The sequence below is a fragment of the Oncorhynchus kisutch genome, linkage group LG6, assembly GCF_002021735.2.
Source record: "Oncorhynchus kisutch isolate 150728-3 linkage group LG6, Okis_V2, whole genome shotgun sequence".
Lineage (NCBI taxonomy): Eukaryota > Metazoa > Chordata > Actinopteri > Salmoniformes > Salmonidae > Oncorhynchus > Oncorhynchus kisutch.
The window spans coordinates 38,698,559-38,723,789 of record NC_034179.2 but is presented as its reverse complement, the minus strand read 5'-3'; the positions used below and the strand labels follow the sequence as shown (position 1 = coordinate 38,723,789).

Sequence of the window (25,231 nt, the reverse complement as noted above, 5' to 3'; positions counted from 1 at the left end):
ATAAAATATTTTTTGTCACCCTTTGGCTTGACATTTTTGCACACTTGGCATTTTGTCAACCAGCTTCATGAGGTAGTCACTCGGAATGCATTTCAATTAACAGGTGTGCATTGTTAATTTGTGGAATTTCTTTCCTTCTTAATGCATTTGAGCCAATCAGTTGTGTTGTGACAAGGTAGGGGTGGTTTACAGAAGATAGCCCTCCTTGGTAAAAGACCAAGTCCATATTATGGCAAGAACAGCTCAAATAAGCAAAGAGAAATGACAGTGCATCATTACTTTAAGACATGAAGGTCAGTCAATCTGGAACACTTCAAGGACTTTCAAATGCAGTCGCAAAAACCATCAAGCGCTATGATGAAACTGGCTCTCATGAGAACCACCACAGGAAAGGAAGACTCAGAGTTACCTCTGCTGAGGAGGATAAGTTCATTAGAGTTAACTGCACCTACGATTGTAGCCCAAATAACTACTTCACAGAGTTCAAGTAACAACTTTTTTAAATTTAATTAAAAATCTTTACTTGACTAGGCAAGTCAGTTAAGAACAAATTCTTACTTACAATGACTGCATGAATCAGGCCTTCGTGGTTGAATTGCTGCAAAGAAACCACTAAATGACACCAATAAGAAGAGACTTTCTTAGGCCAAGTAACATGAACAATGGACATTAGACCGGTGGAAATATGTCCTTTGCTCTGATGAGTCCAAAACTTTTGATTTTTGGTTCCAGATGCTGTGTCTTTGTGAGATGCAGAGTAGGTGAACGGATGATCTCCGCATGTGTGGTTCCCACCATGAAGCATGGAGGTGTGATGTGTTTTGCTGGAGACACTGTTGGTGATTTTATTTAGAATTCAAGGCACACTTAACCAGCATTGCCACACCATCCCATCTGGTTTGCACTTACTGGGACTATCATTTGTTTTTCAACAGAACAATGACCCAACACACCTCCAGGCTGCGTAAGGGCTATTTGACCAAGGAGAGTGATGGAGTGCTGCATCAGATGACCTGGCCTCCACAATCACCGGACCTCAACCCAATTGAGATGGTTTGGGATGAGTTGGACCGCAGAGTGAAGGAAAAGCAGCCAATAAGTGCCCAGCATATGTGGCAACTCCTTCAAGACTGTTGGAAAAGCATTCCAGACAATACTTTGAAGAATCTCATTTTGATTTGTTAAACACTTTTTGGATACTACATGATTCCATATGTAATTTCATAGTTTGACAATGTAGAAAATAGTTAAACCTTGAATTAGTAGGTGGCCAAAATGTTTTGTTCATTGGATGAACAAGACACATGCAATAAAGATGACAACATACCCTGCAAAGATTGCTTCCTGGTAAAGTAATTGCAGACCCATGTATTACCCAGGTTATTACTGCAAGCACTTCTTTATAAAAATCTTAATACAAGCATCTGCTTTCCTCTTAGAACAAATACTCAAATTTCCATTATCCTTCCCCAAATTCATTTCATGAGTGGAGAGTGACCCTTATAGGAGTTATGTCCTGATCAGCACTGTGAAAATAGCTTGACAATGCTTGTCCTTAAGTAAATGTATAGCTTATGAAATTGGGCTATCATTTCGTAATAAACTATTCCAGAAGATTCTACAGGAGGAAATTACAGCAAATATAGGCCTTATTCTTCCCAGATGTTTATTAAAAATATATACACAAGTACAGTATAAAAAAATAAACAAGTGAGCAATTATACTACCACATAAAAGAAAATGTTTCAAATGAGAAACACCTGTATCATTGCATTCATTAGGGCACACTGTAGCAAAAGGTTTTGCAACAGAAAACAAAAATATGTATTTCTTATAGGAGCATTTCAAGTTCAGGTATTCCTCCCTGTTTTAGTCAGTTTTCCTCTGTTTGGTGCCTAATAAATGCGAAACCCAGCTTTGTCAACCTTGAATCACTGAATTGGAACAAGGTCCTCTAAAACCAGTGTTTCCCAACCCTGTTCCTTGAGTACCCCCAACAGTACATTTTATTGTAACCTTTGACAAGCACACCTGTTTCAACTTGTCAACTAATCGTCAAGCCCTCAATGAGTTGAATGAGGCGTGTTTGTCCAGGGCTACAACAAAAAATGTGTACTGTTGGCGGTACCCGAGGACCAGGGCCAGGTAACACTGCTCTAAACTACAAACATGAGTTTGGAATAATGTCAGTTCCCTAACAGAGGCTCATCTCCCATTGTTCTCTCTCAGATGTCTATGGAGTTCATGACATTGATAAAAGCTGGGCTGTGTTGCTCAGCTGTGTTGATTTCTAAACAGGTATTAGATATTGACCCCCCTGTTCAATTTCTTCCTGAAGTGTGTCTCATGACCCGGTGGCAGGCATTCACCTCTTCCCCATGACGAAGCTGGGCGCCTCTGCATCATCCTCAGCCTCCCTCTCCTGGTCGTCCTCTTCACTGCTGGAGGAGGACTTCTCAGAATCTGAACAGAGGGTACAATCTAAAAATCAGTCTCTTCTGCCATAACTTATTACCTTTACCATTTTCCACTAAGAAACTGTACTGGGCCGGGTTTAGTGTTCAATCTAAGCTGTTTTCCAAAACCATTGCTGCCAATGTTGCACTTAAATGCTAGTAATCTAACAAATGCATCAGACCACTCATAGAAGTGTCTTTGGATTATATGTTTCCCCTCCCGCGTCACTTTACACCATAAAGGTAAAAAGAGGGCTCTAGAGGAGTTATATCCATTTTGGCACGGACATTATCATTGAGGGCTTCTGCCATTTCAATGTCAACTGGGTGGGGATTCCTATGGGTTGGGAGTAATGTTCCCCAAAGAAATGCTGTTCATTGTAAGCCTACATTCCATAAGACTTGAAAAAAAACATGCAGGCCTTGAAAAAAAACATGCAGGCCTTGACATTAACCTGTTTATCCACTTGTCCTTCAGACAAGGAGGCGACTGAAAACACTGCCACTATAATAAGTGCCTAGAAATGTACACGTTCTGTGCTCTTGTAGGAAGCAATCATTCCCCTATTGCTGGCTACAAATTATAAAACTGTGCTAACAACTAACTAGCAAAGGACATGAACAAAATGTGCAAACGTGGCTACAGGCCGCTCTCAACTCAAAACAAGTGTATCTACTCACTACCACTCATGCTGTAAACACAGTCCAGTTAAAAGTAAATGGCACAGATCCATATGAAAATGGTCTATTTGCATATAGGCCTACTGCAGCTCTGATTGATTATGCCCCACCGGTCTGTGTAGAGTACGGGCTGAGTTGTGTGTACCAATGCAATAGAATACATCTCCGATGCGTTCTGCCTACAACAAAATCTCTTGCATAGTTCCTTTTGTTGTTTCGGTATGTTGCATATAAAATGGCTAATATTGCATTGATTCGATCACAATTTCCACAGTAAAGGGAAATGTTGAGTGTTAACAGGGAAAACTGTAGAACAGTGGTCACCAACCTTTTTCAAGATCACAGAGTTAAAATGCAATTTTAACCGGATTTGGGGTTTGAGAAGTCAATGAGAGAAGAGAAAAAAATCTTCCTTAGTTATTAATTTTCCCAATCTAAAGGCACAACCTAGATTCAAGCCAATGTCTTAAGTATTTGAACATGTTATTACTCCAACTTCATGAAAGTGACAAACTGACACGTTTTTCCCCCCGTCAAAAACAACTATTGAAAGCAGTCCCTTTTGATTTGACGGCCTGCATATGCGCAGTTCGGTGCAAGACGAAGGTTGCTGTCTTTTATTCGTATTTACAGATGGCATACAAGTTTGTTGCAAAGGCACATGAATGTTCACATGTTCGAGAAGGCATTTGTTAAATTACGAGCCTAGTTGGTTTAACCACAGAAAAAGTCAGCAACCTTCCCGCTAGCCATGACTGGCTGAGATAATAAGTGGGCTGGACATGCCGAGAGATGAGTTTGGATTGGTCTGCCATATAGCATGCTTCTCTCTATTTGAGCTGGTCAGTATGTCTAGGTAATCCTGTCTAATGCGGCTTTTTTTAAATTATTATGTACTAAAACTACATAAGTGTTGCTCTCCACTTTCTGGAGGACTGAGTTTTTGAAAATCAGTGTAATTCAAATATGATAGCTAAGGAGATTGAGAAAACACCTGTCTCCAGATTACATCTTCAAACTAAGGGCAACCATGGCATCCGACAGGAGACGTGTCCAACCATGAATGATATATATGGGTAAGATAGCTAGCTAGACTACCTTTTCAGTAATTACAAGTTTAAAATTGACAGAAAGAGCCATTTGCGTGGCTAGCCTAATGTTGGCTAGCTAACATTGAACCTGGTTGGTTAATCACCTGCAGATTCAGGCAGAATAATAAAGTCATGAGTTACGATTGTTCATTGTTTAACTAGTTAAATTTAGCTAAATGTGTTTGATATTATTATTCGTATCTCAGCTATTTGCTTGGCTAGCTATACCCTAATGTTATCTAGCTTACATTAAACCTGGTTGGTTAGCTACATGCAGATTCATGTTGGCCAGCACTCGTCTCAGTGTGCCAGAGAGCGCAGAATAACTGATGATTTACGAACGCTCAACACCCGTTGAATGTGGCCAGTGTCAGTAAACGTTGGCAAAAAAGTGTAATTAAATTGTTGCCAGCAGCACAGTTAGTCAACAACGCTCTGGATAACATCAAAATAGCCTAACCAGCTCTGCTAGCGTGAGTAAAATGGTTAGAATTCGGGATTTCTTATTATGTGTCTGGAAATAGCTAGCAAGCTAGCTCGTCCAGTGTACACTCAACGTGAAACGCTCTGAATTTGCGATCTGACAACACAGTTGCAGTCACCAACGCACTGAATAACGTAACAGCCTAGCCAGCTCTGCTAGGTCGAGTAATGTTCAGTGAGCTGTTCTCTCGCACTTAAAATGTCTGGAAACAGCTAGCAAGATAGCTTGGGTGCTTGACTGCTGTTAGTACATTAGGATCAACCCTTAAAGAGAAGGGTGGGGCTAAAGCTTAAGAGGGTATGAACGGTGCAGAATCGGGGTACACAAAGGGCTCTCCAATAGTAGTACCAAAACATTCAAATTCCATTTTCTCAAAATCAAAATTACTTTCCCCTTGTTCCTCAACTGTAGTGTATGATATAACATTTTGTAGCTCTGAGTCTCTGCTTTTATCCAATGTAAAAAATAAACTATTTCAAGACTGATTTGAGCCAGTCGGTCACAAATGTCCTCAATTAATCTAAACACAATATCCCATAATGACAAAGCAAAAACAGGTTTTTAGAAATGTTTGCAAATAGAAAACAGAAATACCATTTTTTTATTTTATTTTTTAAAATCTTTATTTAACTAGGCAAGTACAGTGCTTTGCGACCTTTTGCCACATTTCAGGCTTCAAACATAAAGATATAAAACTGTATTTTTTTGTGAAGAATCAACAAGTGGGACACAATCATGAAGTGGAACGACATTTTTTGGATATTTCAAACTTTATTAACAAATCAAAAATTAAAAAATTGGGCGTGCTAAATTATTCAGCCCCTTTACTTTCAGTGCAGCAAACTCTCTCCAGAAGTTCAGTGAGGATCTCTGAATGATCCAATGTTGACCTAAATGACTAATGATGATATATACAATCCACCTGTGTGTAATCAAGTCTCCGTATAAATGCACCTGCACTGTGATAGTCTCAGAGGTCCGTTAAAAGCGCAGAGAGCATCATGAAGAACAAGGAACACACCAGGCAGGTCCGAGATACTGTTGTGAAGAAGTTTAAAGCCGGATTTGGATACAAAAAGATTTCCCAAGCTTTAAACATCCCAAGGAGCACTGTGCAAGCGATAATATTGAAATGGAAGGAGTATCAGACCACTGCAAATCTACCAAGACCTGGCCGTCCCTCTAAACTTTCAGCTCATACAAGGAGAAGACTGATCAGAGATGCAGCCAAGAGGCCCATGATCACTCTGGATGAACTGCAGAGATCTACAGCTGAGGTGGGAGACTCTGTCCATAGGACAACAATCAGTCGTATATTGCACAAATCTGGCCTTTATGGAAGAGTGGCAAGAAGAAAGCCATTTCTTAAAGACTTTTTGGCAACAATGCAAAACGTTATGTTTGGCGTAAAAGCAACACAGCTCATCACCCTGACCACACCATCCCCACTGTCAAACATGGTGGTGCAGCATCATGGTTTGGGCCTGCTTTTCTTCAGCAGGGACAGGGAAGATGGTTAAAATTGATGGGAAGATGGATGGAGCCAAATACAGGACCATTCTGGAAGAAAACCTGATGGAGTCTGCAAAAGACCTGAGACTGGGACGGAGATTTGTCTTCCAACAAGACAATGATCCAAAACATAAAGCAAAATCTACAATGGAATGGTTCAAAAATAAACATATCCAGGTGTTGGAATGGCCAAGTCAAAGTCCAGACCTGAATCCAATCGAGAATCTGTGGAAAGAACTGAAAACTGCTGTTCACAAATGCTCTCCATCCAACCTCACTGAGCTCGAGCTGTTTTGCAAGGAGGAATGGGAAAGAATTTCAGTCTCTCGATGTGCAAAACTGATAGAGACATACCCCAAGCGACTTACAGCTATAATCGCAGCAAAAGGTGGCGCTACAAAGTATTAACTTAAGGGGGCTGAATAATTTTGCACGCCCAATCTTTCCGTTTTTGATTTGTTAAAAAAGTTTGAAATATCCAATAAATGTCGTTCCACTTCATGATTGTGTCCCACTTGTTGTTGATTCTTCACAAAAAAATACAGTTTATATCTTTATGTTTGAAGCCTGAAATGTGGCAAAAGGTCACAAAGTTCAAGGGGGGCGAATACTTTCGCAAGGCACTGTATGTTCTTATTCTTAATTACAATAACTGCCCAAGAACAGTTCAGGGGCTGAACAGATTTTTTTACCTTGTCAACTCTGGGATTCGATCCACCAACCTTTTGGTTACTGGCCCAACGCTCTAACAACTAGGCCACCTGCCAAATTCATAACTATTCAAACCCTTTGCTAGGAGAATCAAAATTGAGCTCAGGTGCATCTTGTTTCCATTGATCATCCTTGAAGATGTTTCTACAACTTGGAGTCCACCTGTGGTAAATTCAATTGATTTGACATGATTTGAAAAGAAACACACCTGTCTATACAAGGTCTCACAGTTCACAGTGTGTGTCAGAGCAAAACCAAGCCATGAGGTCAAAGGAATTGTCCGTAGAGCTCCGAGACAGGATTGTGTCGAGGCACAGATCTGGGGAAGGGTAACAAAAAATGTCTGCAGCATTGAAGGTCCCTAAGAACACAATGGCCTCCATCATTATTAAATGGAAGAAGCTTGGAACCACCAAGACTCTTCCTAGAGCTGGCCGCCCGGCCAAATTGAGCAATAGGGTGAGAAGAGCCTTGGTCAGGAAGGTGACCGAGAACCCGAAGGTCACTGACAGAGCTCCTCTGTGGAAATGATTGTCCTTCTGGAAGGTTCTCCCATCTCTGAAGCACTCCACCAATAAGGCCTTTATGGTAGAGTGGCCAGACGGAAGCCACTCCACAGTAAAAAGGCACACGACAGCCCGATTGGAGCTTGCCAAATAGCCCCTAAAGGACTGACCATGAAAACAAGGTTCTCTGTTCTGATAAAACCAAGATTGAACTATTTGGTCTGAATGCCACATCTGGAAGAAACCTGGCACCATCCCTGTGGTGAAGCACGGTGGTGGCAGCATCATGCTGTGGTGATGTTTTTCAGCGGCAGGGACTGGGAGACTAGTCAGGATCGAGGGAAAGATGAATGGAACGAAGTACAAAGAGCTCCTTGATGTAAACCTGCTCCAGAGCGCTCAGTATCTCAGACTGGGGTGAAGGTTCACCTTCCAACAAGACAACGACCCAAAGCATACAGCCAAGACAATGCAGGAGTGACTTCAGGACAAGTCTCAATGTCCTTGAGTGACCCACCCAGAGACCGGACTTGAACCTGATCGAACATCTATGGAGAGACCTGAAAATTGCTGTGAAACAACACTCCCTATCCAACCTGACAGAGCTTGAGAAGCTCTGCAGAGAAGAATGGGAGAAACTCCCCAAATACAGGCTATAGTCGCTGCCAAAGGTGCTTCAACAAAGTACTGAATAAAGGGTCTGAATACGTATGTAAATGTTATAAATCAGTTTTTGCTTTGTCATTATGAGGTAGATTGATGAGGGGAAAACAATTTAGTCAATTTCAGAATTAAGCCGTAACATAACAAAATGTGGAAAAAGTCAAGGGTTCTGAATACTTTCCGAATGCACTGTAAAGTTACTTAAAAAGACAATTTACCTATTTTTTTAAATCATATTTGACAACAATCACCTAAATAAAAGCTAGATGGGAGAATTTAAAATTCCAAAACAATGAATTTAGCAATATTGATTTTGTTATCATGTTTGAGAAAAATAAAGCATTAGCCATGGCAAAAGGTATAGATCTTAAGGAAATTAGCTTTAAAAACAGCTAAATCTTCTCTCAGCTTCATGGCAGAATATGTAGTCACAGGAAACCATGGATACATTTGTAGAATTGCAGGAAATTGGCTTAAAATTACAAAAATGTCTCTACACCGTCTCTACACCGTCAGCAACACCGACAGGCTGACCATGCCCATTGCCACGCCCTCCACCAAAGCCCCTTTCTGATCCACAAAAACCCTGCTGAAGCATAATATGCGAGTACAATTTGGCTCCTGCACTGGCCATAGCAACACAAGTAATGGACTTGCTTTTGCACTTAAAGTCTGAAGGGAACATGTTTCAATGAAATCCATCACTTAAATATTATTTGTTTAATTTACCTTCAACGTTGTTGGCTTCCTGCTTGGCTTTCTTTGCCATAAGCTTCTTCTGCTTCAGCTTTTCCCTGAAATACACAAACATGTAATGTAACAAACCAGCAAGTATAAAGTTTATAGCAGAGAATAAAAACTCTATAGATTTTATTTTTAGTGGGTCCTTGATTAATGTACCAACCTTTTCTTCCTGCGTTTGGCTGTTCTTTCATCAGCTGCCTGTTGGTTATCTGACACCTTGTCAAGATAGTCCAAATCCATCTTTTGCTGCAAGAAAAAGAAGAGAGTTTATTGCTGAACCCCAGCGTTTAAAAGAAATTGGTTCCCAAGAGAAACGATAAGGTCAGCTGCCCACCTTCTCAGTCATCTTGTCCAGAAAGTCCTGTCTCTGATACTCTCGCCTGCGAAGGTGTCTGTACACATGGAACTCTCCACTGCCAGCCCCTGCACTGGAGCCTGGGGAGATTCATTACACATGTAATCAGCGGGCTTACAGGTTTTTTAATTATTTAGATGTTTTATTAAAATCACCTCAGTAGTAGGGGGTAAGATTTCCAGTGCCAGAACTGTGCCAACATGCCATTGCCTACCTAATAATGTGATAGTGTGTATGTGCGTAGATAACGAGTCTTGCAAGATAAATAACCATAATTCTTGCAGAGCTCGCTCGACTTGTTGGCTGCAAAAAAATTACTTGCCCTTGCTAATTCACAAATTAATCCACCACAGGTATTTAGCTAAATTTGCAGGCTTACCCATCACATCCCGCACAAACTCCGGAGGAGCCCGAGGGTTCCATTCTTTTGGTCGGTCTGGGATAGGAGCAGGTTTATCCTACAAACATACATGAGTATTTATTTTTACGACAATTACCTAGCTAGTATTGTCACTCACTGTTCTAGCTTGCCTAATACAGACTTACCATGGGTCACCCCATGGACATTCAGTCTGAATTAAGTTACCCTAAAAGTCTCTACAAGCCAGAATGTTGAATAAATTATATTTAAACTTACTTTAATGGTTGCCCATTCTGTTGGTCCTTTTGATGGAAGGAAGTGGTGATAAAATGTCCACAGGAAAGCATAATTAAATCAACTTTTCAAAGTGCTTCTTCTTTTATGGTATATTGGCGATCACACAATTTAATGTGCATCCTGCCACCTACTATGCGGGATGGAAACAGGATTCCCCCAAAAAACTGAACTACCAGAAACAAAATATATATATTTTAACATTAAACAACTTTGGTAAAAAAAATTAAATACATCCCTATACAGGCTCATGGGGAACCTGGGAGTGTGGGTCTTCCAGCGCCAGTACCCCTTGCAAGTCTTCAGATGTAAAATCCTTGAGTCCCAAAAACATTTCTGCCACAGCCACAATAATGTCCAGTTTCCTCGACTTCTTTGAGACTTGTGCTGTACAGTTTAACTGTGGCAATGAACACAAAATCAATTTAACACACAGGGTCTCTTGTCTGGCAGCAAACATTTACTACAGGCTGTGGTGTATCCACTACCATAACTTCACTAGCATCACTTGTTTTCTCAATTCTTTTAAATCGCCTCTGCATAGGAGATTCAATTGACCACTGACTTTTGCCACCTCAATTTCCTTCACTCTTACAGGGCATTCCAGGAACTCAGGATCATAATCCCCACCACAATTGCAACAACGTCATCCTTTTACACGCCATTCTTCAGTATACTCTGTTCATCTGCACACACTTGAAACATGGCCAAATCCTTTTCAATTCTTACACTGCAGTGGTTTAGGGATGAAAGCCATTACGGCATATCTTACATAACCAAGGTTCACCTGCGTGGGTATTTGCTCTTTATCAAAAAACAACAGGACTGACAGACTTTCTTTTACTCCATTCACCCAGCGGGTCAGACTACGGGCACCAACCACATCAGGAATTCTCTTCAGGTATTCAACATGAACATACTTCGTCACCCCTGAGATGACTCCTTTGTTGTCCTGATTCTTTTGAGGCCCACTGCAATCTTCCTCTGCTCTTCAAAAATGTAATTAATCAAAATATTACCACTCCTGAGCTGTGTTGGAAAACTCATACTAACCATACTATTTGTGACTTAAATTGAGTATGTAGTATGCTTATTGGTCATAGTATGGAAAGAGTTAGTATGCCAAAATGTCCCAGATGTGGTCCTACATTCGCCAAAATACAAAGTATAAAAGCAATGGACAACATTTCCATGCTTTTAGGGCACATAATGCAATTCTTTGGAAATGGGCGTGGCTTCACAACGTTTTCAGATTTGTTGGCTCCGAGTACAACGAACTTGCCAGTATATCTACTTTATGCTAACAACCCAACGTTTATTGACTTGATTATTCACGTCATTCATAGCTTAGCTAAGTGGTATAGTCGTTCGGGTCTGTTCATAAATTCACTCTGAATATCTACTCCAATTTCAGAGCACTCTCGCCTGACTGCCAGAGGCAGAACGCAGAATAGCTGATGAATTTACAAATGATCGTTGAATGTGGCCGGTGTCAGTAAACATTGGCAAAAAAGCGTAATTAAATTGTTGCCAGCAGCACAGTTAGTCACCAACGCTCTGGATAACATGAAAACTGCCTAACCAACTCTGCTGGGGCGAGTAAAATGGTCAGAGTGAGGTGTTCTCTCATTTGTGTCTGGAAGTAGCTAGCCAACATTAGCCAGTTAGCTTGGGTGCAGTTGAGGTCAGAACGCTCAGATCAACCCTACTCCTCCAAAGCACACTCCAGGAGCGAAACTCTCAGAATGTATTATCGGACAATCAACGCCCTGATTTTACAAACGCCCAAAGCACACTCTGGCACTCCAGATTGAATTTACAAACACACTCGAAGTCTAGCTAGTAATGTGTTATGCTAATAAGAGAGCAAGAGGTTGCATAGCAACATAATCAACTTCCTGTAGACAGGCGAAGCGCTAGTATGCTCAACTGAAAGGATACCGTTCGTTTACAGTATAATAAAATGAACTAATAATATATACTCATTAAGTATGTACTACACAGTAAGTTAGTATGGGTATTCGAACACAGCTCATGTCACTCTGACGTCACCATTTTCGAAAACACAAACGGGTTTTCCACATATGCATCCGAACAAGATGCAATTCATTATCATTTACTGCACTCCAATCTTAGACAAATTCATTTTCGTTAGTTTTCGATACTACTGTTGTCACTACTGACTTCCTGCTTAATTCGAACTCAGCATCCACTTCCGCCATCTTTTCAAAGCGCTGGTAGTGCATTCAAGTGCCTTATCACCTGAAACCGTTGCGCATGTAAATACATACACGTGTTTGCATTATTTTGGAAGTTTTGTGACATGTGATATAAACCATTACCAGCGTTTGGAAAAGTTGGTTTATTGATACTGTACTTTCCTGCGGATATTTTTCTCAAATTCCTACCAAAGAAAGGACAAACCGCACACACAAATGGCACAGTAACGTTACGTTGAAATACAATGGTATTCAGCATTATGGCTTGTAGGGCTTGTGAGATGAATTTTTCCAAACAAATGAATGCCATCAATCTCAGACTGTGAATCAGGGACTGTTCTAGCTAACTATCTGCGTAAACAGAATCACTGCGTTTGGCGCTAACGTTAGCTAGCCTTGCTGGCTGTGGAGATAAACATGATATATTTGATTATATCCTAAAATATCCCCCCCCGACACTTACAGGGTTTCTCATCAATCTCTCCAATTTAAGGCGCTGCTCCTCTGCCGGAGTTTTGGCTATAATCAAAGGTTGAGATTCCTTTCCTGACGGTTTCCCAGGTCGACCATCTTTTTCCCTGGTCGCCGACATCTTTCGAATATGATGTTTGTCTTCTTCTACATTGATTTGTACGTAAAATGTTTAGCTCCACCTAGCGTACTGGGGCTGCATACTTAGTTATAAGGGGGTGCAATGCTGGAAATTAAAAATTTGTATGAACAAAATTGGTGAGGTTATTATTTTACCTATGGTATATTAGGCAAGCACTTGTAGACAAACACAAAATAACGATGTTCTTTCAAATGAAGGTAATGGATTTACCTTTCAGAATGTTATTCTAAAGAAGGCTCAGTACCTCATTGGGAAAATTGCAATGCAGAGTTCTAGATAAGCCAGTAGGGAGCACTCCTCCCTCTAGTTTAAAAGATCGATCTGCATTTGCTACTACCATTTTTTTAACTTATAAATTCATGATATTTATAAACTGGGTGGTTCGAGCCCTGAATGCTGATTGGCTGACAGCCGTGGTATATGAGACCATATACCATGGGTATGACAAAACATGTATTTTTACTGCTCTAATTACTTTGATAACCAGTTTATTATAGCATTAAGGCACCTCTGAGGTTTGTGGTATATGGCGAATATACCACGGACAAGGGCTGTATCCATCTACTCTGTGTTGAGTCGTGCATAAGAACAGCCCTTAGCCGTGGTATATTGGCCATATACCACACCCCCTCGTGCCTTATTATTTAAGTACCCATTATTGATTCTTGAACAATATATCTTATAAATGCCTCAAACTTAGTTCAACTGTCTTACCCTATCAGAACCTAACATATAGGCTACACTTGTTTTACTCCAATGTTTGTAAACAACGTAAATGTAAACAAACAATGTATAGCCTCAAAACATGCTTCAAACTATATATATGGTCAGTATTTGCATCCATAGATCTATCTATGAATTTGAGTGTTTCATTTCTCCAGCCCCATCCCTCAGGTGTTTACAGAAACAGTGGCAGGGAAAATTCTTTGTTATTGTTTCAACCGCAAATTTCCCCTTTAAAGGAAAAATCTTGGGAGGCTTGGCTCGATTCTGCCTTGAGCAACAGAATCCACAGCTCTTGCGCAGTAAAAGTAGTATCACATTGTGACCAAGTAATCAACTCTCTTACTTTAAATAAGACACATTACTTCTTTATTGCTCATTGGGGAAAGAATTCCTAGTCAGTTGTACAACTGAATGTATTCAACTGAAATGTGTCTTTAGCATTTAACCCAACCCCTCTGAATCAGAGAGGTGCAGGTGGCTGCCATAATCAACATCCACGGCACCCAGGGAACAGTGGGTTAACTGCCTTGCTCAGGGGCAGAAGGACATATTTTTAGCTTGTCAGCTCGGGATTCAATCCAGCAACCTTTCAGTTACTGGCCCAACACTCTAACCACTAAGGCTACCTGTCGCCATTGCTCATCATGTAATGCTTGTTGGGCATGTTGGCATAAGAGGATGCATCACCAAGGAGAAGAGCGAGCTAAGGTTAGCCCTAACCCTCCCAAAAAATTAAGAATATGCATATAACTCCATTTCTTTTCATAGCATTTTTTAAAACATTTACTGTAGCTTTCCTAGTCAGACTCTAAAGATGCTATAAATTAGCCTCAACATCAACATCATGCACATTGCTCAGTAAAGAGAAAACTAACCTCACTTATCCATACCCAAGCTGACACACAATCAATGGTCTGGTCTCGGTTATGAAAAACATACATCCACTAATGCAAAATGCTCTGAATGGTCAAAGCCACAGTGTTACAGAGAATGCTATTTCAAAAGGCTTACTTTCAGTCCCACAGAGAAAGGCAGTTGCGCAAAGCAAATAAGATACACATAAAAAATGCATCAACTCATAGCATTTTAATGCATTAGACTGGTTACATCCCAAACAGAAAGCAGTAGGGATAATTCCCCCCTCTGCACATCCACCTTAGGGAAAATATGTTTATGGACAGTCATCCAGGCAGATATCAACACAATTGAACTCCCCATAGGCACACGTACACCATACACACTTACTGAGTGAGTGAGTGTGTGTGTTTGTTCATGCCTGTGTTAGAGCATGTACGTGTGCTAAACAGGTTGAGGGAGGTCCAGAAGCAACAGGATGGATTCTCACACTAAATCCTGTCTGAACTGGTTTGTGAAAGCGCACACAGACTCTCTTCATTAATGCCAGCCCATGTCTTAATAGGCTGTGGCAGCTCTCACAACAGCTCCCTGACTAAAGCAGACACTGCACTCACAAATCACCCCCAACTCTGTAACTTACTCTCCCCCCAACCTTCCAATGAGTTTCTCTCTAGGGCACTGGATTTTTTTGTTCATGCCACTCACCCTGCATGAGATTATCTTGAGGCGTTGTGTGAGCTCTAGTCTTAAAAAAAAAAAAAATACATCTCCTTTATTTAACCAGGTAGGCCAGTTGAGAACAAGAACAGTGCGACAAAAACAACACAGAGTTACACATGGGATAAACAAATGTACAGTCAATAACACAATAGAAAAATCTGTATACAGTGTGTGCAAATGAAGTAAGCAGGTAAGGCAATAAATAGGCCAATAGTGGCGAATTAATTACAATTTAGCAATTTACACTGGAGTGAGATGTGCAGATGAGGATGTGCAAGTAGAAATACTGGTGCGCAAAAGAGCAGAAAAACAAAAACAAATTTGGGGATGAGGTAGGTAGTTGGTTGAATGGGCTATTTACAGATGGGCTGTGTACAGTTGCAGCGATCGGTAAGCTGCGCTGACAGCTGACCCTTAAAGTAAGTGAGGGAAATATGTCTCCAACTTCAGTGATTTTTGCAATTTGTTCCAGTCATTGGCAGCAGAGAACTGGAAGGAAAGGTGGCCAAAGAAGGTGTTCGCATTGGGGATGACCAGTGAAATATACCTGCTGGAGCATGTGCTACGGGGTGGGTGTTGCTATGTTGACCAGTGAGATGAGATAAGGCAGAGCTTTACCTAGCAAAGACTTATAGATGACCTGAAGCCGGTGGGTTTGGCGACGAATATGTAGCGAGGACGAGCCAACGAGAGCATACAGGTCACAGTGGTGTTGCGAAATAGGAAGCCAATTCTAGATTTAACTTTGGATTGGAGATGCTTAATGTGAGTCTGGAAGGAGAGTTTACAGTCTAGCTGTCACGGCCATCAGAATGAGACCAAGGTGCAACGTGCTGAGCATACATTTTTTTTATTTGTTAAAATTGCGCCAACAAAACAAGAAAAACCAAAACGACCTTGACGCTTACAAAGGCTATAGTGCCCCTAACATAGACAACTTCCCACAATGACAGAAGGGAAAAGGCTGCCTAAGTATGATTCCCAATCAGAGACAACGATAGACAGCTGTCCCTGATTGAGAACCATACCCAGCCAAAACATAGAAATACAAAAACATAGAAAACAGAACATAGAATGCCCACCCAAATCACACCCTGACCAAACCAAATAGAGACATAAAAAGGCTCTCTAAGGTCAGGGCGTGACACTAGCCAGACACCTAGGTATTTATAGTTGTCCACATATTCTAAGTCAGAACCGTCCACAGTAGTGATGCTAGTTGGGGAGGCGGGTGCGGTCAGCGATCGGTTGAAGGAAATGCATTTTGTTTTACTAGCATTTAAGAGCAGTTGGAGGCCAAGGAAGGAGTGTTGTATGGCGTTGAAGCTCGTTTGGAGGTTTGTTAACACAGTGTCCAAAGAAGCGCCAGATGTATACAGAATGGTGTCGTCTGCGTAGAGGTGGATCAAATAATCACCTGCAGCAAGAGCGACATCATTGATATATACAGAGAAAAGAGTCTGCCCGAGAATTGAACTCTGTAGCACCCCCATAGAGACTGCCAGAGGTCCGGACAACAGGGCCTCCGATTTGACACACTGAACTCTATCTGAGAAGTAGTTAGTGAACCAGGCGTGGCAGTCATTAGAGAAACCAAGGATGTTGAGTCTGCCAATAAGAATACGGTGATTGACAGAGCCGAAAGCCTTGACCAGGTCGATGAAGACGGCTGCACAGTACTGTCTTTTATCGATGGTTGGTTATGATATTGTTTAGGACCTTGAGCGGGCTGAGGTGCACCTGTGACCAGCTCGGAAACCAGATTGCATAGTGGAGAAGGTACGTGGGATTCGAAATGGTCGGTGATCTGTTTGTTAACTTGGCTTTCGAAGACTTTAGAAAGGCAGGGTAGGATAGATATAGGTCTGTAACAGTTTGGGTCTAGAGTGTCTCCCCCTTTGAAGATCATGATACCTCACATCTCAAAATAGGGCTGCTTAATGTTAGATCCCTTACTTCAAAGGCAATTATAGTCAATGAACTAATCACTGATCATAATCTTGATGTGATTGGCCTGACTGAAACATGGCTTAAGCCTGATGAATTTACTGTGTTAAATGAGGCCTCACCTCCTGGCTACACTAGTGACCATATCCCCCATGCATCCCGCAAAGGAGGAGGTGTTGCTAACATTTACGATAGCAAATTTCAATTAAAAAAAAAAAAAAATGACGTTTTCGTCTTTTGAGCTTCTAGTCATGAAATCTATGCAGCCTACTCAATCACTTTTTATAGCTACTGTTTACAGGCCTCCTGGGCCATATACAGCGTTCCTCACTGAGTTCCCTGAATTCCTATCGGACCTTGTAGTCATAGCAGATAATATTCTAATCTTTGGTGACTTTAATATTCACATGGAAAAGTCCACAGACCCACTCCAAAAGGCTTTCGGAGCCATCATCGACTCAGTGGGTTTTGTCCAACATGTCTCTGGACCCACTCACTGTCACAGTCATACGCTGGACCTAGTTTTGTCCCATGGAATAAATGTTGTGGATCTTAATGTTTTTCCTCATAATCCTGGACTATCGGACCACCATTTTATTATGTTTGCAATTGCAACAAATAATCTGCTCAGACCCCAACCAAGGAACATCAAAAGTCGTGCTATAAATTCACAGACTACACAAAGATTCCTTGATGTCCTTCCAGATTCCCTCTGTCTACCCAAGGACGCCAGAGGACAAAAATCAGTTAACCACCTAACTGAGGAACTCAATTTAACCTTGCGCAATACCCTAGATGCAGTTGCACCCCTAAAAACTAAAAACATTTCTCATAAGAAACTAGCTCCCTGGTACACAGAAAATACCCAAGCTCTGAAGCAAGCTTCCAGAAAATTGGAACGGAAATGGCGCCACACCAAACTGGAAGTCTTCCGACTAGCTTGGAAAGACAGTACCGTGCAGTACCGAAGAGCCCTTACTGCTGCTCGATCATCCTATTTTTCAAACTTAATTGAGGAAAATAAGAACAATCCGAAATTCCTTTTTGATACTGTCGCAAAGCTAACTAAAAAGCAGCATTCCCCAAGAGAGGATGACTTTCACTTTAGCAGTGATAAATTCATGAACTTCTTTGAGGAAAAGATTATGATTATTAGAAAGCAAATTACGGACTCCTCTTTAAATCTGCGTATTCCTTCAAAGCTCAGTTGTCCTGAGTCTGCACAACTCTCCCAGGACCTAGGATCAAGAGAGACGTTCAAGTGTTTTAGTAATATATCTCTTGACACAATGATGAAAATAATCATGGCCTCTAAACCTTCAAGCTGCATACTGGACCCTATTCCAACTAAACTACTGAAAGAGCTGCTTCCTGTGCTTGGCCCTCCTATGTTGAACATAATAAACGGCTCTCTATCCACCGGATGTGTACCAAACTCACTAAAAGTGGCAGTAATAAAGCCTCTCTTGAAAAAGCCAAACCTTGATCCAGAAAATATAAAAAACTATCGGCCTATATCGAATCTTCCATTCCTCTCAAAAATTTTAGAAAAGGCTGTTGCGCAGCAACTTACTGCCTTCCTGAAGACAAACAATGTATACGAAATGCTTCAGTCTGGTTTTAGACCCCATCATAGCACTGAGACGGCACTTGTGAAGGTGGTAAATGACATTTTAATGGCATCGGACCGAGGCTCTGCATCTGTCCTCGTGCTCCTAAACCTTAGTGCTGCTTTTGATACCATCGATCACCACATTCTTTTGGAGAGATTGGAAACCCAAATTGGTCTACACGGACAAGTTCTGGCCTGGTTTAGATCTTATCTGTCGGAAAGATATCAGTTTGTCTCTGTGAATGGTTTGTCCTCTGACAAATCAACTGTAAATTTCGGTGTTCCTCAAGGTTCCGTTTTAGGACCACTATTGTTTTCACTATATATTTTACCTCTTGGGGATGTTATTCGAAAACATAATGTTAACTTTCACTGCTATGCGGATGACACACAGCTGTACATTTCAATGAAACATGGTGAAGCCCCAAAATTGCCCTTGCTAGAAGCATGTGTTTCAGACATAAGGAAGTTGATGGCTGCAAACTTTTTACTTTTAAACTCGGACAAACTCGGACAAAACAAACAGATGCTTGTTCTAGGTCCCAAGAAACAAAGAGATCTTCTGTTGAATCTGACAATTAATCTTAATGGTTGTACAGTCGTCTCAAATAAAACTGTGAAGGACCTCGGCGTTACTCTGGACCCTGATCTCTCTTTTGAAGAACATATCAAGACCATTTCAAGGACAGCTTTTTTCCATCTACGTAACATTGCAAAAATCAGAAACTTTCTGTCCAAAGATGATGCAGAAAAATTCATCCATGCTTTTGTCACTTCTAGGTTAGACTACTGCAATGCTCTACTTTCCGGCTACCTGGATAAAGCACTAAATAAACTTCAGTTGGTGCTAAATACGGCTGCTAGAATCCTGACTAGAACCAAAAAAATTGATCATATTACTCCAGTGCTAGCCTCTCTACACTGGCTTCCTGTCAAAGCAAGGGCTGATTTCAAGGTTTTACTGCTAACCTACAAAGCATTACATGGGCTTGCTCCTACCTATCTCTCTGATTTGGTCCTGCCGTACATACCTACACGTACGCTACGGTCACAAGACGCAGGCCTCCTAATTGTCCCTAGAATTTCTAAGCAAACAGCTGGAGGCAGGGCTTTCTCCTATAGAGCTCCATTTTCATGGAACGGTCTGCCTACCCATGTCAGAGACGCAAACTCGGTCTCAACCTTTAAGTCTTTACTGAAGACTCATCTCTTCAGTGGGTCATATGATTGAGTGTAGTCTGGCCCAGGAGTGGGAAGGTGAACGGAAAGGCTCTGGAGCAACGATTCTACTCCTCCTATGTTCCTCTGGCGATGTAGAGGTGAATCCAGGCCCTGCAGTGCCTAGCTCCACTCCTATTCCCCAGGCGCTCTCTTTTGACGACTTCTGTAACCGTAATAGCCTTGGTTTCATGCATGTTAACATTAGAAGCCTCCTCCCTAAGTTTGTTCTATTCACTGCTTTAGCACACTCTGCCAACCCGGATGTTCTAGCTGTGTCTGAATCCTGGCTTAGGAAGACCACCAAAAATTCAGAAATTTTAATTCCAAACTACAACATTTTCAGACGAGATAGAACTGCCAAAGGGGGCGGTGTTGCAATCTACTGCAAAGATAGCCTGCAGAGTTCTGTCCTACTATCCTACTATCCAATTTGAACTTCTACTTTTAAAAATCCACCTCTCTAAAAACAAGTCTCTCACCGTTGCCGCCTGCTATAGACCACCCTCTGCCCCCAGCTGTGCTCTGGACACCATATGTGAACTGATTGCCCCCCATCTATCTTCAGAGTTCGTGCTGCTAGGCGACCTAAACTGGAACATGCTTAACACCCCAGCCATCCTACAATCTAAACTTGATGCCCTCAATCTCACACAAATTATCAATGAACCTACCAGGTACCTCCCCAAAGCCTTAAACACGGGCACCCTCATAGATATCATCCTAACCAACTTCCCCTCTAAATACACCTCTGCTGTCTTCAACCAAGATCTCAGCGATCACTGCCTCATTGCCTGCATCCGTAATGGGTCAGCGGTCAAACGACCTCCACTCATCACTGTAAAACACTCCCTGAAACACTTCTGCGAGCAGGCCTTTCTAATCGACCTGGCCGGGGTATCCTGGAAGGATATTGATCTCATCCCGTCAGTAGAGGATGCCTGGATATTTTTTTTAAATGCCTTCCTAACCATCTTAAATAAACATGCCCCATTCAAGAAATTTAGAACCAGGAACAAATATAGCCCTTGGTTCTCCCCAGACCTGACTGCCCTTAACCAACACAAATACATCCTATGGCGTTCTGCATTAGCATCGAACAGCCCCCGTGATATGCAGCTGTTCAGGGAAGCTAGAAACCATTATACACAGGCAGTTAGAAAAGCCAAGGCTAGCTTTTTCAAGCAGAAATTTGCTTCCTGCAACACTAACTCAAAAAAGTTCTGGGACACTGTAAAGTTCATGGAGAATAAGAACACCTCCTCCCAGCTGCCCACTGCACTGAAGATAGGAAACACTGTCACCACTGATAAATCCACCATAATTGAGAATTTCAATAAGCATTTTTCTACGGCTGGCCATGCTTTCCACCTGGCTACTCCTACCCCGGTCAACAGCACTGCACCCCCAACAGCAACTCGCCCAAGCCTTCCCCATTTCTCCTTCTCCCAAATCCATTCAGCTGATGTTCTGAAAGAGCTGCAAAATCTGGACCCCTACAAATCAGCCGGGCTAGACAATCTGGACCCTTTCTTTCTAAAATTATCTGCCGAAATTGTTGCCACCCCTATTACTAGCCTGTTCAACCTCTCTTTCGTGTCGTCTGAGATTCCCAAAGATTGGAAAGCAGCTGCGGTCATCCCCCTCTTCAAAGGGGGGGACACTCTTGACCCAAACTGCTACAGACCTATATCTATTCTACCGTGCCTTTCTAAGGTCTTCGAAAGCCAAGTCAACAAACAGATTACCGACCATTTCGAATCTCACCATACCTTCTCTGATATGCAATCTGGTTTCAGAGCTGGTCATGGGTGCACCTCAGCCACGCTCAAGGTCCTAAACGATATCTTAACCGCCATCGATAAGAAACATTACTGTGCAGCCGTATTCATTGATCTGGCCAAGGCTTTCGACTCTGTCAATCAACACATCCTCATCGGCAGACTCGACAGCCTTGGTTTCTCAAATGATTGACTCGCCTGGTTCACCAACTACTTCTCTGATAGAGTTCAGTGTGTCAAATCGGAGGGTCTGCTGTCCGGACCTCTGGCAGTCTCTATGGGGGTGCCACAGGGTTCAAAACGACTCTCTTCTCTGTATACATCAATGAGGTCGCTCTTGCTGCTGGTGAGTCTCTGATCCACCTCTACGCAGACGACACCATTCTGTATACTTCCGGCCCTTCTTTGGACACTGTGTTAACAACCCTCCAGGCAAGCTTCAATGCCATACAACTCTCCTTCCGTGGCCTCCAATTGCTCTTAAATACAAGTAAAACTAAATGCATGCTCTTCAACCGATCGCTACCTGCACCTACCCGCCTGTCCAACATCACTACTCTGGACGGCTCTGACTTAGAATACGTGGACAACTACAAATACTTAGGTGTCTGGTTACACTGTAAACTCTCCTTCCAGACCCATATCAAACATCTCCAATCCAAAGTTAAATCTAGAATTGGCTTCCTATTTCGCAACAAAGCATCCTTCACTCATGCTGCCAAACATACCCTTGTAAAACTGACCATCCTACCAATCCTCGACTTTGGCGATGTCATTTACAAAATAGCCTCCAATACCCTACTCAACAAATTGGATGCAGTCTATCACAGTGCAATCCGTTTTGTCACCAAAGCCCCATATACTACCCACCATTGCGACCTGTACGCTCTCGTTGGCTGGCCCTCGCTTCATACTCGTCGCCAAACCCACTGGCTCCATGTCATCTACAAGACCCTGCTAGGTAAAGTCCCCCCTTATCTCAGCTCGCTGGTCACCATAGCATCTCCCACCTGTAGCACACGCTCCAGCAGATATATCTCTCTAGTCACCCCCAAAACCAATTCTTTCTTTGGCCGCCTCTCCTTCCAGTTCTCTGCTGCCAATGACTGGAACGAACTACAAAAATCTCTGAAACTGGAAACACTTATCTCCCTCACTAGCTTTAAGCACCAACTGTCAGAGCAGCTCACAGATTACTGCACCTGTACATAGCCCACCTATAATTTAGCCCAAACAACTACCTCTTTCCCAACTGTATTTAATTTGTATTTATTTATTTATTTTGCTCCTTTGCACCCCATTATTTTTATTTCTACTTTGCACATTCTTCCATTGCAAAACTACCATTCCAGTGTTTTACTTGCTATATTGTATTTACTTTGCCACCATGGCCTTTTTTGCCTTTACCTCCCTTCTCACCTCATTTGCTCACATTGTATATAGACTTGTTTATACTGTATTATTGACTCCATGTGTAACTCTGTGTCGTTGTATCTGTCAAACTGCTTTGCTTTATCTTTCCACTGGGATTCTCTGCCTCTAACCCTATTACAGGGGCTGAGTCACTGGCTTACTGGGGCTCTCTCATGCCGTCCCTGGAAGGGGTGCGTCACCTGAGTGGGTTGATTCACTGATGTGGTCATCCCTTGGGTTGTGCCATGGCGGAGATCTTTGTGGGCTATACTCGGCCCTGTCTCAGGATGGTAAGTTGGTGGTTGAAGATATCCCTCTAGTGGTGTGGGGGCTGTGCTTTGGCAAAGTGGGTGGGGTTATATCCTTCCTGTTTGGCCCTGTCCGGGGGTGTCCTCGGATGGGTCCACAGTGTCTCCTGACCCCTCCTGTCTCAGCCTCCAGTATTTATGCTGCAGTAGTTTATGTGTCGGGGGGCTAGGGTCAGTTTGTTATTTCTGGAGTACTTCTCCTGTCCTATTCGGTGTCCTGTGTGAATCTAAGTGTGCGTTCTCTAATTCTCTCCTTCTCTCTTTCTTTCTCTCTCTCGGAGGACCTGAGCCCTAGGACCATGCCCCAGGATTACCTGACATGATGACTCCTTGCTGTCCCCAGTCCACCTGGCCGTGCTGCTGCTCCAGTTTCAACTGTTCTGCCTTCTTATTATTCGAACATGCTGGTCATTTATGAACATTTGAACATCTTGGCCATGTTCATTTATAATATCCACCCGGCACAGCCAGAAGAGGACTGGCCACCCCACATATGCTCTCTCTAATTCTCTCTTTTTTTCTCTCTCTCGGAGGACCTGAGCCCTAGGACCATGCCCCAGGACTACCTGACATGATGACTCCTTGCTGTCCCCAGTCCATCTGACCGTGCTGCTGCTCCAGTTTCAACTGTTCTGCCTTATTATTATACGACAATGCTGGTCATTTATGAACATTTGAACATCTTGGCCATGTTCTGTTATAATCTCCACCCGGCACAGCCAGAAGAGGACTGGCCACCCCACATAGCCTGGTTCCTCTCTAGGTTTCTTCCTATGTTTTGGCCTTTCTAGGGAGTTTTTCCTAGCCACCGTGCTTCTACACCTGCATTGCTTGCTGTTTGGGGTTTTAGGCTGGGTTTCTGTACAGCACTTTGAGATATCAGCTGATGTACGAAGGGCTATATAAATACATTTGATTTGATTTGATTTTGATTTGAAGAGGGGGATGACCGCGGCCGCTTTCCAATCTTTAGGAATCTCAGACATTACGAAAGAGAGGATGAACAGACTAGTAATAGGTATTGCAACAATGGCGGCGGATCATTTTAGGAAGAGAGGGTCTAGATTGTCTCGTCTCTATGATTGAATTTTCCCCATTACGCTCACAGCATTTTAATGTAAGCAAGGATGTGCCAATTACGTAATATGCAGCACACTCACGCTGTGATGTTTAAAACATGCAGATGGGCACAAAATGAATCTGAATAGATGGAAGGGTTCGGCATTAACAAGCCAGAAAACCTCAGCCAGAGAGAGGGAGACTGAGTGAGATGTACTGTTTGTGCTGTGCTACAGCCCAATGTCTTGGGGGCGCAGGGACTTACATACATTTGATACGGCCCCCATGAATTGGACATTGATCGGGGCTACCCCCTTCCTCTCTTCAAATTCAGTTTTAACCCAGACCAATCACCAGATAGACGCTGCTAAAAGACCAAAGGCGGATAAATATCTAGGTGGAACATTACAGCTTCTCCCCATGTTGCCTTTCTTGTCTTCCGTTGGGCCTTTCCTTGAATAAACCCCCCCCCCCCCCCCCCCCCCCCTGCTAAATAGCAGCGCACGCACACGCACACGCACACGCACACGCACACACACACACACACACACACACACACACACACATTTTCACCTGATCCCATACTGTGAATAGTTGGAAGGGAAAACAAATATTTAAAAATGTCTGCCTCAATTAAACATTCACCTGACTTAAATATACATGTATAGGAAAGAGGCAAATATGCTTTCATAGATCAAATGTATCTTTCAACTATTAAATACGGCTGATGATTTTCTTGGTGTGAATGAAAAGGATTATAACTGGATTTAAGCTTCAAGGATATTGAAGGCCCACCCAATCACTGTGCCACTACCCATTGTCCAGCCGATAGACGGCCGTGTCGCCTACAAGGAATACAAATAAGGCCAACATCTTTAATTTGCGAACATTGTGTGTAT

General features: G+C 42.4%; 1 protein-coding gene across 1 annotated transcript; it reads right to left on the bottom strand.

Annotated features, from left to right (window-relative positions):
- Positions 1–1,643: 1,643 nt before the first annotated feature.
- On the bottom strand, positions 1,644–12,708 carry prkrip1 (PRKR interacting protein 1). Its single transcript, XM_020485609.2, has 6 exons — positions 12,541–12,708; positions 9,583–9,661; positions 9,183–9,283; positions 9,009–9,094; positions 8,834–8,898; positions 1,644–2,463 (listed from the first exon to the last, which is right to left on the bottom strand). Exons 1-6 carry the CDS (start codon positions 12,667–12,669, stop codon positions 2,366–2,368), a joined length of 558 nt encoding a protein of 185 aa, XP_020341198.1. The 5' UTR covers positions 12,670–12,708; the 3' UTR covers positions 1,644–2,365.
- Between the last annotated feature and the right edge of the window lie 12,523 nt (positions 12,709–25,231).